The sequence below is a fragment of the Schizosaccharomyces osmophilus genome, chromosome 1 (assembly GCF_027921745.1).
Source record: "Schizosaccharomyces osmophilus chromosome 1, complete sequence".
NCBI lineage: Eukaryota > Fungi > Ascomycota > Schizosaccharomycetes > Schizosaccharomycetales > Schizosaccharomycetaceae > Schizosaccharomyces > Schizosaccharomyces osmophilus.
The window spans coordinates 1,348,010-1,362,451 of NC_079238.1; the positions used below are offsets into that span (position 1 = coordinate 1,348,010).

The 14,442-nt window shown below is 37.8% G+C and overlaps 7 protein-coding genes across 7 annotated transcripts; 3 read left to right on the forward strand and 4 right to left on the reverse strand.

The window, feature by feature from the left end:
* Positions 1-52: 52 nt before the first annotated feature.
* On the reverse strand, positions 53-690 carry SOMG_00624 (HAD superfamily hydrolase; the record flags this gene model as incomplete). The annotated part of the gene is made up of 3 exons (XM_056179418.1): positions 53-246; positions 297-548; positions 615-690. The coding sequence occupies 3 exons, from the start codon at positions 688-690 to the stop codon at positions 53-55; spliced, it is 522 nt and encodes a 173-aa protein (XP_056035606.1).
* A 989-nt stretch (positions 691-1,679) lies between these two features.
* On the forward strand, positions 1,680-4,112 carry thi5 (DNA-binding transcription factor Thi5; the record flags this gene model as incomplete). The annotated part of the gene is made up of 1 exon (XM_056179419.1): positions 1,680-4,112. The coding sequence occupies one exon, from the start codon at positions 1,680-1,682 to the stop codon at positions 4,110-4,112; it is 2,433 nt and encodes an 810-aa protein (XP_056035605.1).
* Positions 4,113-4,473: 361 nt separating this feature from the next.
* On the forward strand, positions 4,474-6,161 carry SOMG_00626 (Schizosaccharomyces specific family with conserved tryptophan; the record flags this gene model as incomplete). Its single annotated transcript, XM_056179420.1, has 6 exons — positions 4,474-4,626; positions 4,671-4,745; positions 4,782-4,865; positions 4,910-4,972; positions 5,016-5,525; positions 5,562-6,161. 6 exons carry the CDS (start codon positions 4,474-4,476, stop codon positions 6,159-6,161), a joined length of 1,485 nt encoding a protein of 494 aa, XP_056035608.1.
* A 254-nt stretch (positions 6,162-6,415) lies between these two features.
* Positions 6,416-8,545, reverse strand: abz1 (para-aminobenzoate synthase; the record flags this gene model as incomplete). The annotated part of the gene is made up of 1 exon (XM_056179421.1): positions 6,416-8,545. One exon carries the CDS (start codon positions 8,543-8,545, stop codon positions 6,416-6,418), a length of 2,130 nt encoding a protein of 709 aa, XP_056035607.1.
* Positions 8,546-9,107: 562 nt separating this feature from the next.
* Positions 9,108-9,551, forward strand: stc1 (CLRC complex-Argonaute linker protein Stc1; the record flags this gene model as incomplete). Its single annotated transcript, XM_056179422.1, has 1 exon — positions 9,108-9,551. One exon carries the CDS (start codon positions 9,108-9,110, stop codon positions 9,549-9,551), a length of 444 nt encoding a protein of 147 aa, XP_056035614.1.
* Positions 9,552-9,885: 334 nt separating this feature from the next.
* Positions 9,886-12,366, reverse strand: mug30 (HECT-type ubiquitin-protein ligase E3, found in association with TRAMP complex; the record flags this gene model as incomplete). Its single annotated transcript, XM_056179423.1, has 1 exon — positions 9,886-12,366. One exon carries the CDS (start codon positions 12,364-12,366, stop codon positions 9,886-9,888), a length of 2,481 nt encoding a protein of 826 aa, XP_056035613.1.
* A 1,216-nt stretch (positions 12,367-13,582) lies between these two features.
* Positions 13,583-14,368, reverse strand: SOMG_00630 (uncharacterized protein; the record flags this gene model as incomplete). The annotated part of the gene is made up of 2 exons (XM_056179424.1): positions 13,583-14,187; positions 14,284-14,368. The coding sequence occupies 2 exons, from the start codon at positions 14,366-14,368 to the stop codon at positions 13,583-13,585; spliced, it is 690 nt and encodes a 229-aa protein (XP_056036956.1).
* Between the last annotated feature and the right edge of the window lie 74 nt (positions 14,369-14,442).

Genomic DNA, 14,442 nt, shown 5'->3' on the forward strand with positions numbered 1-14,442 from the left:
GAATTTTTCATAGAGACTGAATATCAGTATTTTTGAGAAATCTTGTATCAAGTTATTTTCTGTTTTTTTGCCATTTTTTGATGCCTTCTTCAAAAGAAGCACGATTGAGGCCATCGGGTACTAAACAAAAGGTAACGCCAAGAGATTCAACAACACGATTACGACCTTCATCGTCAAAAAAGAGCATGTCCTCGTACTTAATTCCTGTTTCTTTATGGAGCTGTTCGAAATGATCGATTTTGGTTGCTAGATATCAGATATTAGCAATTTTCTTTCTGTTTCTTTCCGTTGCTTACCAGGAAATGCTTTAATGCTGGAAAAAAACCTCGAAGCGGGTTGCAATTCACCGTCGATTGGAACCTTCATCAGATTTAATACTTGATACGCAAATTTAGGAGCGTGGGTTCGGCTTGCAATGCAAAGCTTGACATTTGCATCTTTCAATTGCTGAAGGATATTGATGACATTTTTGTAAAAAGTTATATCAGTCCCATACCGATCGACGATGACTTGAGGATCATTTTTTGAGGCCCGAAATGGTGGTGTAACTATAGGTGTTAGAAAACCATTGCAAGAACATAGAAGCAAAATATACTTTGACGTTGGTTACATACCATGAGTATCAATCCATAAAGGCCACAACGTATAATCCAAATCAAAGACAACGCACTTTGGATAATTTGAAGACATATTCAAGATGAGAAATAAATAAAAAGTACTCCAAAAGAAGGAAAGTTTTTTATGGGAAGGAATTGAAGTACAATGATTGGGTATCAGCTTGCGAAGGAAGTGAATATCACTAAAGAAACCGGTTTCTTCTAAAATACCTTCCGTTTAGTTTTAAGAGAAAAAAATATATAGATAGCGTAAGTATTCAACGATAAAGGCTTATTTAGATTGAGAAGACGCCTTTTCTTGTGTATGATTGGAATTCTTTGCTGGGTCGTTGTATATTGGTGAGTTTTCTGATCCACCAATTTGTAGAAGATTCGAAGTGAAGAACAGTAAGGCTTCAGTAGGTAAAATCGATTTTACTTTCTTGATCTTCTTTTTATTACTTCTCCCTGCCTACGGTCTGAATAGTCCTCCTTTGTTACAAATATCATATTCTTCCTAACACGATGATTTTTACAAGAATGTTTTTTTCATGAAAGCGTGAAAGCAATAATTTTCTTGAATCTTCAATCAAAAATTTATATCTAGTGATAGTTTACAATGATTTAGGACTTCGAAAGTCCTAATTTACATTCGACTTCATCTCAGACTATGTACCCTTTGGTACAATAACCCGAGGAAATATACTATGAACAAAAAGAAAGGAGAGTTTTTAGCGTAGATATTTCATTCTCTAGCTCTGTAAGAAAGCGCTCTTACTATGCATTTGCACTGGAAATCAAAGAAGAGTTTCTTCTAAATTCGTTGTACGACTGCTGGTTATCGAATGGATACATTTTAAGCCTTTCTTCTTTATTGTTTTAATTTTTTGAAGAAACACAAGCTGATCTGTGCAATACTTTCATACTACCTACATATGTGTATATTGTCAAAGTCGCTTATCCTTACTTTAATTACCTTTAGCATGAAAACGGGTAGCTACGCCCGATGAACAATCTCACGAAAATGGTAATCTGTTGAAAGTATGTGAAATTTTTATTATAAACATAATCATTATACTTCTAATGCTGCCAGAGGGCTTATCCAGCCGACCTCTATACCTGGAACAGAAAAGTGAATCCAACAAACAGAAGCGTAGGGTCCCCGCCGACATACGAAAACGAGTTCGACATGCTTGTCTGGGTTGTCGATCAAAAAAAATTCGTTGTAGAGGTACGGAGCCGTGTCATTCTTGTGTTGCCTTAGGAATTCAATGTGTATATGCGGATGCAGAAAAGGAAAGATCTCCGTCCAAGCAATTCGTTGCAGAACTAAGTAAACGACAAAAATGTTTTGAATACTTATTTGAACATATTTGCCCTTCGATCCCTCAATGTACCAAGGCTTTGGTCCAACTATGTAATAAATTAGAGTCTCATATGAAACAAGGAACACCACTTGCTTCTTTGGTCAAGCCTGCAACTATAGATGAAAGTCTTTGTAAATTTTCTTTGAATTCTGAAGAAGAGACTTCAGAAAAGTCTATGAATCAACTGAAAGTGAAATATCCCTCTGATTTTCGAGATCCTGCTCAATACCCTCTGAACGAAAGTTCCTCCATCTTGGAACCTTCTGCGAAAACAACCGATCATACAATCAATTTTCTACCAAGTGAGCGTCTGTCTCATGATTCACTAGGACCACTTTTCATAGGTCCAACTTCATCTTCCATTCTTTTGGACGAAGTAGCTTCGTCCTTAAATATATTGGGATGCTCTTCCCCGAGCTTTGACCGGCTCTCACCCTCCGCGCAATTTTCGGAAGCATCTGAATCATCTTTACCTCAGCTTCTTCAGAGAGGTTTGGTCTCATCAACGCAACCTTCAAATCTGAAGTCCTCAAAGTTTTCATTACAATGCTTGGAGTCGTTGTCTCTTTTAGCCTGCCATATGCTACCTTCTCTAGCAACTGCAAGGCAACTCTCTGAATTTTTTTTTGTTCGTTTTCAATGCTTTCTGCATCTTTACCCAGCTTCATTGTTTTATAAACGATATCAAATCTTTTATAATTTTCCCAAATTGCCCAACAACTTGGATATTAGCTTTCTTATTGTATCAATGAGCATTATGGCTCTTGGTCAATTGAGCGCGAATGAAGATGGAATTCATATAGAAGAACCTATGGAAGATATTACTGAGCTTTTTAACCTAAGTGAGCAATTATTGTTCTTTCTTTTGCCAAAATATAATGTATCCACAGTACAGGCACTAGCTTTTGTCGCATTTCAGTGTCTCTTACTTGACAGAATTAAAGAAGCTTTTTCTTATGTAGGATTAGCTTTTCATATAGCTCGGGTCATTGGGCTAGAAGTGTCGGATTCTACCGAGACCTTGAACGACTCAGTTACTTCAGAAATCAATACAAGGTTACTGTGGTCTCTTCGTGTGCTTTCTTCTTTCTTGTTTCTCCAGAAAGGAATTACCCCTATAGTTACTTTGTTTTCGGAATACGATTTTTGTTCCCCAAAGCTGCCAAAAATAATGCCCGAGTTGGAAATTCCTCTTTTTCCATCAACGGTTTCTCATTTTACATCAACAATCAAGCTCTTCTCTGTTGCAGTTCCTTCGTTGCTATCAATATACAATCTAACGGGATTTTGCATCGATCAAAAGCAAGATTATGCTGCTCTTTTATCCAAGGTCAAGGGTGCTTCTAAAAAAATAGAAGAATGGAAGACAAAACTCCCGTTTCAACTAGAAATAGAAAAGGGGAAATATGACCAATCGAATCCTTTATTTCATGGAAGCATCTTCTTGCATCTTTTGTATCATCATTTCAGCCTTCTACTTTTTGAACCCATCTTTTTATATCATTTACACTTGAATTCTAATAGCCTTTCTTCACAGTCGTTATTATTTACGGAGTCCGCGCCCATAGTCCCAGAATCGGATTCATGTATTAAGTCTGTACAGTCCATTTTGTCACTTGTGTCATTATTGCAAGAGAATGGTCAATTAGAAAATTGTTTTTCTCTGGAATATGAGATTTTGTATACGGCAGCTTCGATGTGTCTTTTGTTAAGCGCTACAAAATTCACGGATGATAGGCATCTATCAAAGTGCATTCGCCTTTTAAAGAGCATGGGATCTGTCTCCATTAACACCCACGAAAAATTAAGGAAGCTAGAAACAATAGCCTCAAGGTATCAAAGCGAATATACAAACGCGCATCAAAAGGCAAGCTCTGTGGGTAACGAACCTCCGCCCGAACTTCCCCAAGTACAAGAAGGATATCTGGCTTGGAAAACCTGGATACAAGAGCTATCCAACGACTCAGACTTACCTGTCGGTCATTCATTAAATGCAAAATCCAACTCTAACTCTTTTGGAATGGATTCACATTCCAATTATGAAAAGTACCAGTCGTCTCCTGAATATACTACAACTTCATATCATCCCTTTCTTTCATGGCATGAAGCATTGCTTAACATGGATATAGAGTCGAATAACCTTAGCTAAGGTATGCGATTTGTTTTGGGATTTTTTCAACCTCTATGTCCTTGTTACATCATTTTTTCTATTTATTTTATATATTTAACTGTTTTACATAATCTAAATGAAATGCCCTATTGAGTTTTACATCCCTATATTTGGTTTCTGTCAGCCTTATCCTGTAAACAACCCACCTGTTTACTACAACAACACGAAGACAATTTCCGAAGTTTGACTTTCTAGAGAATATCTCTAATCTTTAGGCAATTTAAATAACAAATCAAAGATTTATAACCATTAACTTGATTAATCACTGTGAACTGCATATATACAAAACGATTGTGAAACCTCAAAGTTGCTACTCAATCCTCGAATTGTTTAATGAAACATGTTTCCTTACAATTCTGCGTCTCCATCCTCGAGACAGAATGAGAAATCTATTAAACAAACGTACAGTTCAGACAGAGCAGTTGCTAAAACCACCGGCAATGATCTTTCCGATGATGAGCTGAAAAAAATTAGTTCTATGTCTGAAAAGATAGTATGAATGAATCTGCGTGAAAACTGCTGCTAATTTATATTAAGGAGCATTTGGAAGCCGAAAACAAGGTTTTGACAGCAGAAGTTGAAGAAAAAATAAAGAGCTATCAAAGAGAAATGGTAAAGGCATTTTCATATCAACTTATTAATATCCAGAAATCCCTGCAAACCGAAAAGCTTGAGATCAGTGAGCAAAAAAGGCATATTCGGGAAAGAGCTAAGGACTTGGAAAAGGAAATGGTACGAAAAACATTATGCATCCGCTCTCTAATTACGTTATAAAGTCTAAATTGGATTCTGATATGGACGAGCATCGAACGCTACAAACTGAAATCCTTGCGGAACATGTAAGTGAAGACTTTTTATGATAGACAATTAACATAACACGAGGAGAATTTTCAATCCATTACAAACGACATAAACCGGTTTTTCAATGTTTTAGGACTAAAGGATTGCCCGGCCCATGAAGAGCTTCTCGAAGAGGAATCTCGACTTGAAAGAGAATACGATTCGATCAACGAAGCATTGCAGTTAGCAATGCCAAAATCTAAATCATTGCTTAACATATTATGCGCTGTTACCAATTCTTCACAGAATATCCCAGTCGATGCTAATGCTGCATACTTATATCCTTCTTGTCTACTAAGACCAAAGTCACTAATTACTCAGGACTCATTAACTTTAGAACCAAAAGATTTAGAGCTTGTTGCATTTCATTTAAGGACGCAACAGGAAATTAAAGAAAAGCGGGTTGAACAAATATCCTCTATTAACCAATTTATTGAACATATTGAAACATATTCTACTAATTTAAGTTCGCAAGATGTTAAGTTTAAGGAAAGTTCAAAGGATCTCATGGATAAAATACTACTTATGAAAGCAAATTTGAGTAAATCATTGGTATGGATGTGCTATCTTACCTTAACTAACTTTTAGTTTCTTTCACGTGAGAAGGCGGATCAAAAAGAGCTTTCAATTCAAAATATTTCAAGAGAGATCGAGAAATTTTCTTCTGTTCGAAAAGTTGAGCCGAAGGTAGAGAAATATCGAAACGCTTTACGAAACATTCGGGAAGTAAAAAACCGTGACAACCTTCCGTCCACGAACTATAAGTATAGTTATCCTTTAGAGTCACCGCCTATTGTTCAAAAATATCATTTGTCACAAGAGCCACTCCTTACCGAACCGGCTGTCCTGGAGTACTTAACACAAGTGGATTCATTTGCTAACGATGAGAAAGCTATGAGAGTTATTAGAGCCAGATACCTAAAACTTACCGGGCGCCCTTTAAAGGATTGGAACTACACTAGCCCTATTTATGGGAGAACTATAGAAGCTGCTAATTTAATACTGCATAATCCACGCTTTGTTTCGCTTAAACATCTTCATGTGACTCTTCGTGACACAAACAATATAGTTTGGCTTGCTGAAGTTTGGTGTGATGATTACGTTAGAGGAATTGGCCATTCTTTGAAGAAAGGAGAAGCTATCCAAATTGCAGCAGAGCAAGCAACACTTCAATTTAAGGTATGCTGACTTCATTGCTATTACTAATTCATTAGGACATAACTAGCGAGGACCTATTAGTTATGGGACAGCGACATTCCACCGTTGTACAGGATCTGTTCCTTGGGCATCCACTAAGTCTTTCCTCGTCAAATTAAGGGCCTAACAAACTGAGGAGTTTATGTACTACAAATTTACGGTCAATTTGTTTTCTACCGTCGCCCCATAATTTTATTTTAATTATCTATTCAGTCGCATAAATTAATCACTTTGCTAATTTGCTTTTAATATTTTTCCCGATCAGGAGCAATCAAACATAAGGCAGGTAGAATGCTGTTAGCCTTTAACAGCATCTCTTCATATTCACCTAATGGAGTACTTAGGACGGTTACGGCACCACCAGCCCCAATTCTCCATAGGCTGTCTTCATTGTACTTAAAAGCTGATCGAATTATCACGTTAAATTCTGAGGAACCAGTAACATCCCAATATCCTAGCGTTCCGGAATATATACCACGACCGTAGGGCTCTATTTCCTCTAGCATTCGAACGGTTCTTAACTTAGGAGCACCTGTCATGGATCCTGGAGGGAAACACTTCGCTAAAACATCCCATGCGGTAATAGACTCGTCTACTTGGCCGTATATATGCGATAGAAGAGAGTAAACATTAGGATGCTCCTCAACTTGATAGAGTTGGGGAACTTCAACTGAATCTTTCTTTGCCAATTGATGTAAGTCATTTCGAATGAGATCAATAATCATATTCAATTCTGCTGTATCCTTAGAATTTAATAGTTTACTTCTTGCTTCTTCGTAGGTCATTTGTGAACCTTTTTTTAGAGTACCCTTGATAGGAGAAAAATGACATGTTGAGTCTTTGTATTTCATAAACCTTTCTGGTGAGCAGCATAATAAGGTTAAATGAGGAAAACGAAGAAACCCGGCAAAAGATGATGGGTTATGTGAACGGGCACTTAGATACAAGTCATAGTCCGAAAAATTTGGATCGGTATATGCAAATGTAGTATCTGTTAAACACATTTCATAGGAATCACCGTTTAGTAATCTTTGTTGGCAAATACGCACACGGTCAGTATAATCCTGCTCAGTCGGTTTTTTTATCGTCGATCCATGACCATGATGCTTGAGTTTATTTTTACTAAACTTTTGAAGATCGAAAAGCAGGTCTTCCCACCAAATTTGTAATGAATCATCTGAAGGATACAATGTTTGAACATAAGCTTTTTCTTCTTCAAGGTCAAACACAATTGATCTATCGACAAAAGCAAGCTCAGCATCAACGTAATTCCTTTGATTTTTTTTTGTATCGTAGGTAAATGATGATGCTTCGGCTATTGACCTGGAAGAATAATCGCTGCATTCGTAGCCAATTGCTCCGATAATGCCGCCATGAAATGGTAAAGCCGATTCAATAGGGAACGCTTTATGCTCTTCCATGAATTTCGCAACTATTTCCCAAAAATCCCCATTATACGTTTCCTCGAGATTGTTTTGACAATTCACAATATAAGTGGTATTTATCCATTTTTTGTAACGGATAAAATAAGATAAAGGACCCTCAAAAAAGCCGATAATGGAAAACTTTCCTGGCTTTTTAGCTGAATCCAAAAAACAAATTGGCTTATCTGCATTGTTAAGATATTCAACAACCGTCAGAGGATCAGTCCACGGTATCTCTTGGCTAGAGATCCGCATTGAAGGTGTTTTCGGATTTTTTATGAAAGGAGATGGTTGAATTTCTAGGACATCAAAGCCTGTCTCCGTGGAAGATGTAGAGTTGTCCGTTCGAAATTTTTCAACAACATTGAAGAAATTCCTCACAATGCTAACGGCATCAGATGATCCAATGCTTTCTGGATGATAAAGGATTCCATAATGTGGCTTTTCTATTGCCTCAATTGCCATTACGATTTGATCTTCTGTTGACTTTGCAAGGACTCGAAGAGCATTAGTGCGGATAGAATCAACATACAAGCTATGATATCGCATTCCTTTGACCGAAGGCAAATTGCGATAAATCGAATCGTTCGTGCTTAGTATGCTAGAAATCCTTCCATGCCACGGAAGTGTAGGCATTTTGTCTACTGAACATCCATAATGCAAAGCAAGAGATTGGAAACCCAAGCAAATTCCTAGCGTCGGTACATCAGAGTTCCATATTTTTTCAAAAACAGAAGCATATTCAGAGGGGTTTCCGGGACCGGGTCCTACAAAGATGGCGTCAAAACAGGTAAGACTATCCCACAGATCAGGACGAGCTGTATCCCAGTGTACAGTGGTAATGGAGCATTTACTAGAAGCACGCTGAATCAAATCATGTATATTAAAGGTGTAGGAATCGTAACAGTCCACCAACAATATTCGTAGGGGTTTTTCCTCGCCGTTTATCATTTATAAGAGAATGGTTGCAAAATTAGTTTGGAATATTTCAAAGTTTTTCCAAAATCATCAGCACTCCCCTACGAATATTAATATTAGAAAATACAAGAGTAACAGACTATGTAATAAGAATTAGCTTACATACAATGAGTATGGCAAGAAGAGACGTACAAGAAGACGGATATATAATCGACTTTTGAACTTCCCGCCAATGTATCCGAACACCAAATTTGAAAAGTATGCTAGACGTGTGTTTTAGTAAGTCAGTGCTAGTTGAAGCATTTTATTCGCTACAGGTTATTTTCGCACCGCAAAAGAACCGCGACTTTATATGTATTAAAATAATAGTTCCAAAATTGATGTTTCATATAATATTTAATAACTTACTTAAATAAGGAGCATTTTCGGGATGTTTGTTTCTTACTTATAACCAAATTTTTCTTCGACTACTACAATTCGTTTGTCTACCGACTGGCTCTTCATGATTTTCTTAATTGATTAAAATTTAACTTGATTAAATTTGCATTTTAATTTGATATTCTTCGGTCGTTTTTATTGATCATTCAAAGTGAAGATGCACAGATTTGGATCAAAACAACAATCTGCAACGGCAGCAAGAAACAACAGTTACTCAACCCCTCGAGCCGGAGTTTCGACGCAGAAGAATAACTTCTTAACGTGCATGCGATGCAAGCTAACTAAAGGTCGTAGTGAATACAACGATACTCAATGGCAGAAAGGGTATCGATATTGGAACGGTAGAATTATAGCCATTCCTGATCCTAAGGTGATTTGCTCATCATGTCAACCGAAACAAGCCGCCATACTAAATTGTCCTGCTTGTGATGAAGACAAACCTCTTACTGCGTTTTCAAAGTCTCAACGATCTAAGATGGCTCCAAGGTGTCAAAATTGTGTCAAATTTCAAAGAAATGAGGGCATTGAAGATCTTGATGAAGAAGCGTTTGTCGATCCCTTTGAGGATGATGAGGACGATGACTTTAATTTTGATGAATAGGACTCTGAACGTTGATGTCTTAAACTAGTCCTAGACAAATTGTACTAATCATTGATCCTCAAGACAGTTATTGTTTTTTTGAGGACGGGAAAATGTTATAAAGACATAATGGTTTGTTGTTAGGATCTTGAAATCAGTACAGCATTAGAAGCTTAGCAAACATCGTACCTCAAAAAGCAAAACGAAGGCCAAGCAAAAAGACTAATTACTCTGAGATTAGAAAGTAATTTATTTCTAATTATGAACATTTTATTGGGATTCATTTAAGTTTCATATTAAAAGTACGAATTATGAAGACTTTAATGATTCCACAATAATACAATAAATACAACAGCTATCGAAGCCCAAATCCTTTCGTTTCATATATCGCTCGATTTAGTTTTTGCTCTAATTTTTCTTTGGTGGAATATTCCCAGATGCATAGCTGGTTGAAGCAAGTATGAGCAATTGGAAGCTTCTCAGTATCTGGTCCTAGTATAGAAACTCGAAGCTGGATACTTTGAATTCCCGTTGCTGGAATACGATCACTTCCTGTCATAAAAACGAGTAATCTTCGCTGTTTTTCTTCTGTGAGGCTAAAAATTACATCCCAAAGCCAAGCAATTGCAAGGGTTTTTTGAACAGCATGATTATTAAGCATGTGAGACCGTCTCTCATGCACCCTGCCGCTTTGCCTACATACCGTCTCGCGATTATACATGTCGTACGTGCACGTTGCACGTAACAAATCCCAATTGATGTGTTCCTCATTTCCCCTAACTAATTTTTCAATCTCTTGCTCCTGAAAAAGCGAGAGAGCATTTCCTCCGCAGACCTTTAAAAATCCCTCTTGAAAGGTCGAAAATGGAGATTTAACGGATTTGTTTAGTAAATAATCGGAATAAGCTACCACGTATTCCCTTTTGTTTTTATTGTCGAGGCTTATATATGACCCATCCTTGATGAGTTCCACAGTTTTGTACCCCCTTTCTGTTGGTACGTTAATAGTAAAATTCAATCCGTACGTTTCTTCAACGTCTCCTTCGAATTCCAGCAGCGCCCGGAGTCCATTAGTTAAAGATGGTCGAAATTCTGCCACATCATTTAAAGTAAGAGGAAGACCTAGAAGCTTTTTATAACACACAGGAGGTAATCTTACATCAAGGTTCACCGAGTTATAGACAGCCATACCCATGAGCACGCCAACAAGATGATAGTACTCTTTGTTGACGGAAGCATTATCAGTATTGAACCAAACATAGTCCGTCTGTTCATCAGGATAACTTTCAAAAAGCCCAAAACTAGGATCAAAAATTTCACGACTAAGCAGCAAAAGCCATTCCTTTTTTAGTCCACCAGCATCCACGCCCTCTTCATTCACAAATTCGACTTTAAGAGATTTTTTAAGGTCAATTCCTGGTTTGCTCACTTGTCGTAAGCTGTCGGCCAGGAGATGATTCCGTCTTACGCGAAGAATAAGATAAGGTTCGACTGCTTTTTTTGAAAGGATAGAAGAGAAAAAAGCCTCCCTTGCTCGATACTCCATTTGTCGGCGCGTATCAAATTGCATAATTTTCACTTTTGCTCCCATGGAAAGTAGGAAAGGATACTGGCAGAATGTAAAATAATTTCTCTTTTGCTCCCAAAGTTCAAAATCTTTATTCAGGTTGACATAGTCAACCATGGTACAGTAAAAAGAGCTTTTAACGACAAGATTCATTTGGCAGTTTGCTCCATACAAGAGGGCCATGCTGATGGCAGCAGCACGAATCTGCCAGTCAGCATTATAAGAATAGTTGTATTGAATTCGTTCGCACTGCTTAGACAACCGTTGTCCAATAAATCCATTGACAAGGTCTACCTTATCCCGAAAAAAACTGGCTTTCCGATATGGGCCTTGTGTAAACCAGCAAATGAAGTATCGATGCGCTTCATTTCCAAGATTGGAAAGAATTCCCAAAATTCTCTTTAATATCCCCAATTTGCTATGCTTCTTATCTCTGTTATTGTACGTAATGAGTGGATTCTCCAGGAGAATTAACAAAAACCGATAATGAGTAATATCATAACAGTGTTGTTTCGGTCGTCGAAGCAAACAGTCGGTCGCTTTCAATACCTCTTCCATAATAGATGGATCTAAACTCATGAGTTGTTCATACATCAGCCATATATCGTTGAAATTGAGCCCACAGGTTTTGTACACGCGTTCGGTGGTAGAAAAGGTTTGCAGAAGTATGTATGAGTTGCGAAACAAACGGGAAAGGAATTGTTGCAGAGACAAGATAGCCATAGTATATGTCTGTTTGTCTTTTTTCCGTCTAGCGTTTTTTAGACAGGAACGTGTTTCCTTAATCTTTTGAAACACAAGTGCGGCTGAGATGGTTGAAGGATTATCTTCCTTTTGAGAATGGTCCAACTTGCCATGGACTGGATGCAAGTCGTTTATGGTCAGACAAACAACACATCGAAAGCATGGCACTGTTTTTGGATATCGAAGACTACTTCTGCAGCAAATACAGGTCCCCACCACCTGAATATTGTTAGTTGGATTGTCATCATACGGTCTCTCGATTACCATTTCTATTTCTTCATTTCCATGGTTGTTATGACTGTCTTTGGACGATCCCGGCCATCGAAATCCTACGGGATTTCCACCCATCTGCTGAAACACAAGCTCCTTGAGTTTTTCAGATACCTTTATGTGTGCATCAGAATAGGTTCGTGAGGTGCAAGGAGGCTTATCTGAACCCAATTGCTCATGATTATTTGATTCACATTGTTGTACCCGAGAAGTATGGTTAGCAAGTTGGGTAAAGCTATGTGCAGAAGGCGGCATTGGATTTTAATGTCTTTAAAAAGAATCCTTTCCCTACTCTTCTGATTTTCTGATGAAGCAGTTTGTAGAAAGAGTAATAAAGAAGCGTCTAAGCAACGATGCAAATTCTAGGGGGAGTGATACGAATTGTTCTTTAATATGGATTGTTTAAATCAGAATATCATTACAAAATAATGCGTCGAATGCGACTCACTAGTGCACTGCCAGTATCTCAGCGAACCTGAATTAATGATTGCGTAGCCGCCGACTATGACTTGTTTCGTCAATGTAGCATCACAGACCAAGTTTTTGTACTTTTAGAAGAAAGCTTGTATAGAAGAAGGAAGGGAATTTATTAAAGGGAACAAAGCTTTTCTTGACTTATTGATAGGATGAACATCTTTCGCATCAAGGACGTGTGAATACTTAACATGCTGAACGTATGGCCAAAACAATCTCGGATTGTACGTTGATTGCTGATTATTGGAGTATGAAGTTTGTTTTGATTCAAATGAAAGAGGACTATAATTGAGACTTTGACAATTTATGGAATTAACCACAAGCCAAGTCTCGAAAGGTAGTCAAATTTGACCATTATGGCTATATAAGAGTGAACGATTTTTCTAATTTCAGAGACTGGAATGTCGTATTACAAGGAAGAAGGTAAGGCTCGCGATTTCTGAAAAGATTGAAATCACCATCGCCCTTGTAAATCAAGGATTTGTTGAGACACAAAAACAGAAGCGACAAAACTTGATGATGTATGGATTTTATCATTTCTTTGACATTTAATTTTATTAAAATTGAAAGGTTGGATTAAAACGGCCTGTGATTTATTATTTTTTGTAATATTTTGTATAAACAAGAAGAAAACAAGCGACATGCGAAAAACTACAGCAAAACAGAGGAAAGCATCGTGTGGGAGAATTTCATCATCATAGAGTCAAGGTGAACCAGGATTTACGAAATCCACCAAAAAATTCATGGTCATAGAGTAAACAAACATCCTGTAAGCGGTGAAAATCAAAGGGATTGCATTGCATCTTCATAAAAACAAACAGGTCATTACCATTAAAAAAAAGAAGGAAAAATTCAAGAAACCATTACCACAAATTTTCGTAACCGGCATTGTCTTAACTTGGTTAAACGGAGTCTTTTTTTTTTTCTTCCTTTTCACTTTTATAAGTCGTGTACACATTTTACAGTAATGTAAAATAAAAGTAATGCTGTGACATTTTTAAAAAGAGGGACGCGTGTTCCTTTGGATTGGCGGAGGGGCAGGAACAGTTCCTGCAGAAGGCGTACTGTCCCGAGATGCCAAACGTCTAGGTTTGGGAGGAGCTGGTGGAGGTGCTTTCTTTACGGGTTTTGATAAACCAGGCTGAGGAGCAGTGTTCATGTCTGAAGTTTGAGCTGAGCGACGTAGAGGCGGTGCTGGAAAGTTGTTTTTCATAGAACTAGATAGCATAGAAGGAGAAGGTATGGAAGTACTAGAAGTATAGGGAGGTGGAGGAAGAGAAGCAGACTCTTCCCTTGTAGAAGAAGAAGCCAATGGTGAGCGCACAGGAGGAGGAGGAGGAGGGGCACGTCTTGAAGAGTTGCTTAAGGCAGACATAGGTGGAGATGGACTAGTTAAGCTAGGCGATTGAGTCGCAATAGTTTGTTTAGGCAGAGAGGATGCAGTTTTTGTTGGACTGCTTGAACGTGACGAACTGGGATTCAATTGGGAAAAGTGTTTGGGAGGAGGTGGTAAAGTTGAAACATCGACATGACGGATACTTAAACGAGGACCATTTCCATATACGGCCCTTGTATCGTACATAGGACCATCTCGAAATTCCGCTAAAGAAAGATTGGTTAAAACCTTTTCCATGAAAAGAACTTATGCATTTCTAGTCCGTCTCTAAAGATAATAGAAAATTAAATATTCATACATACCAGGTAGGTGAGCGTTCAATTTTTGTTGAGCACGATTGGCAGAACCCTGTAAAGAGCCCAACGATTTCTTTCCATCGAACGCCATTTGAATGTACAAGAAGTCAATTCTTTCCAAAGTACTTGTTCAGATTTTGTTCTTTTTAGTTTTAAGTGTAAAAA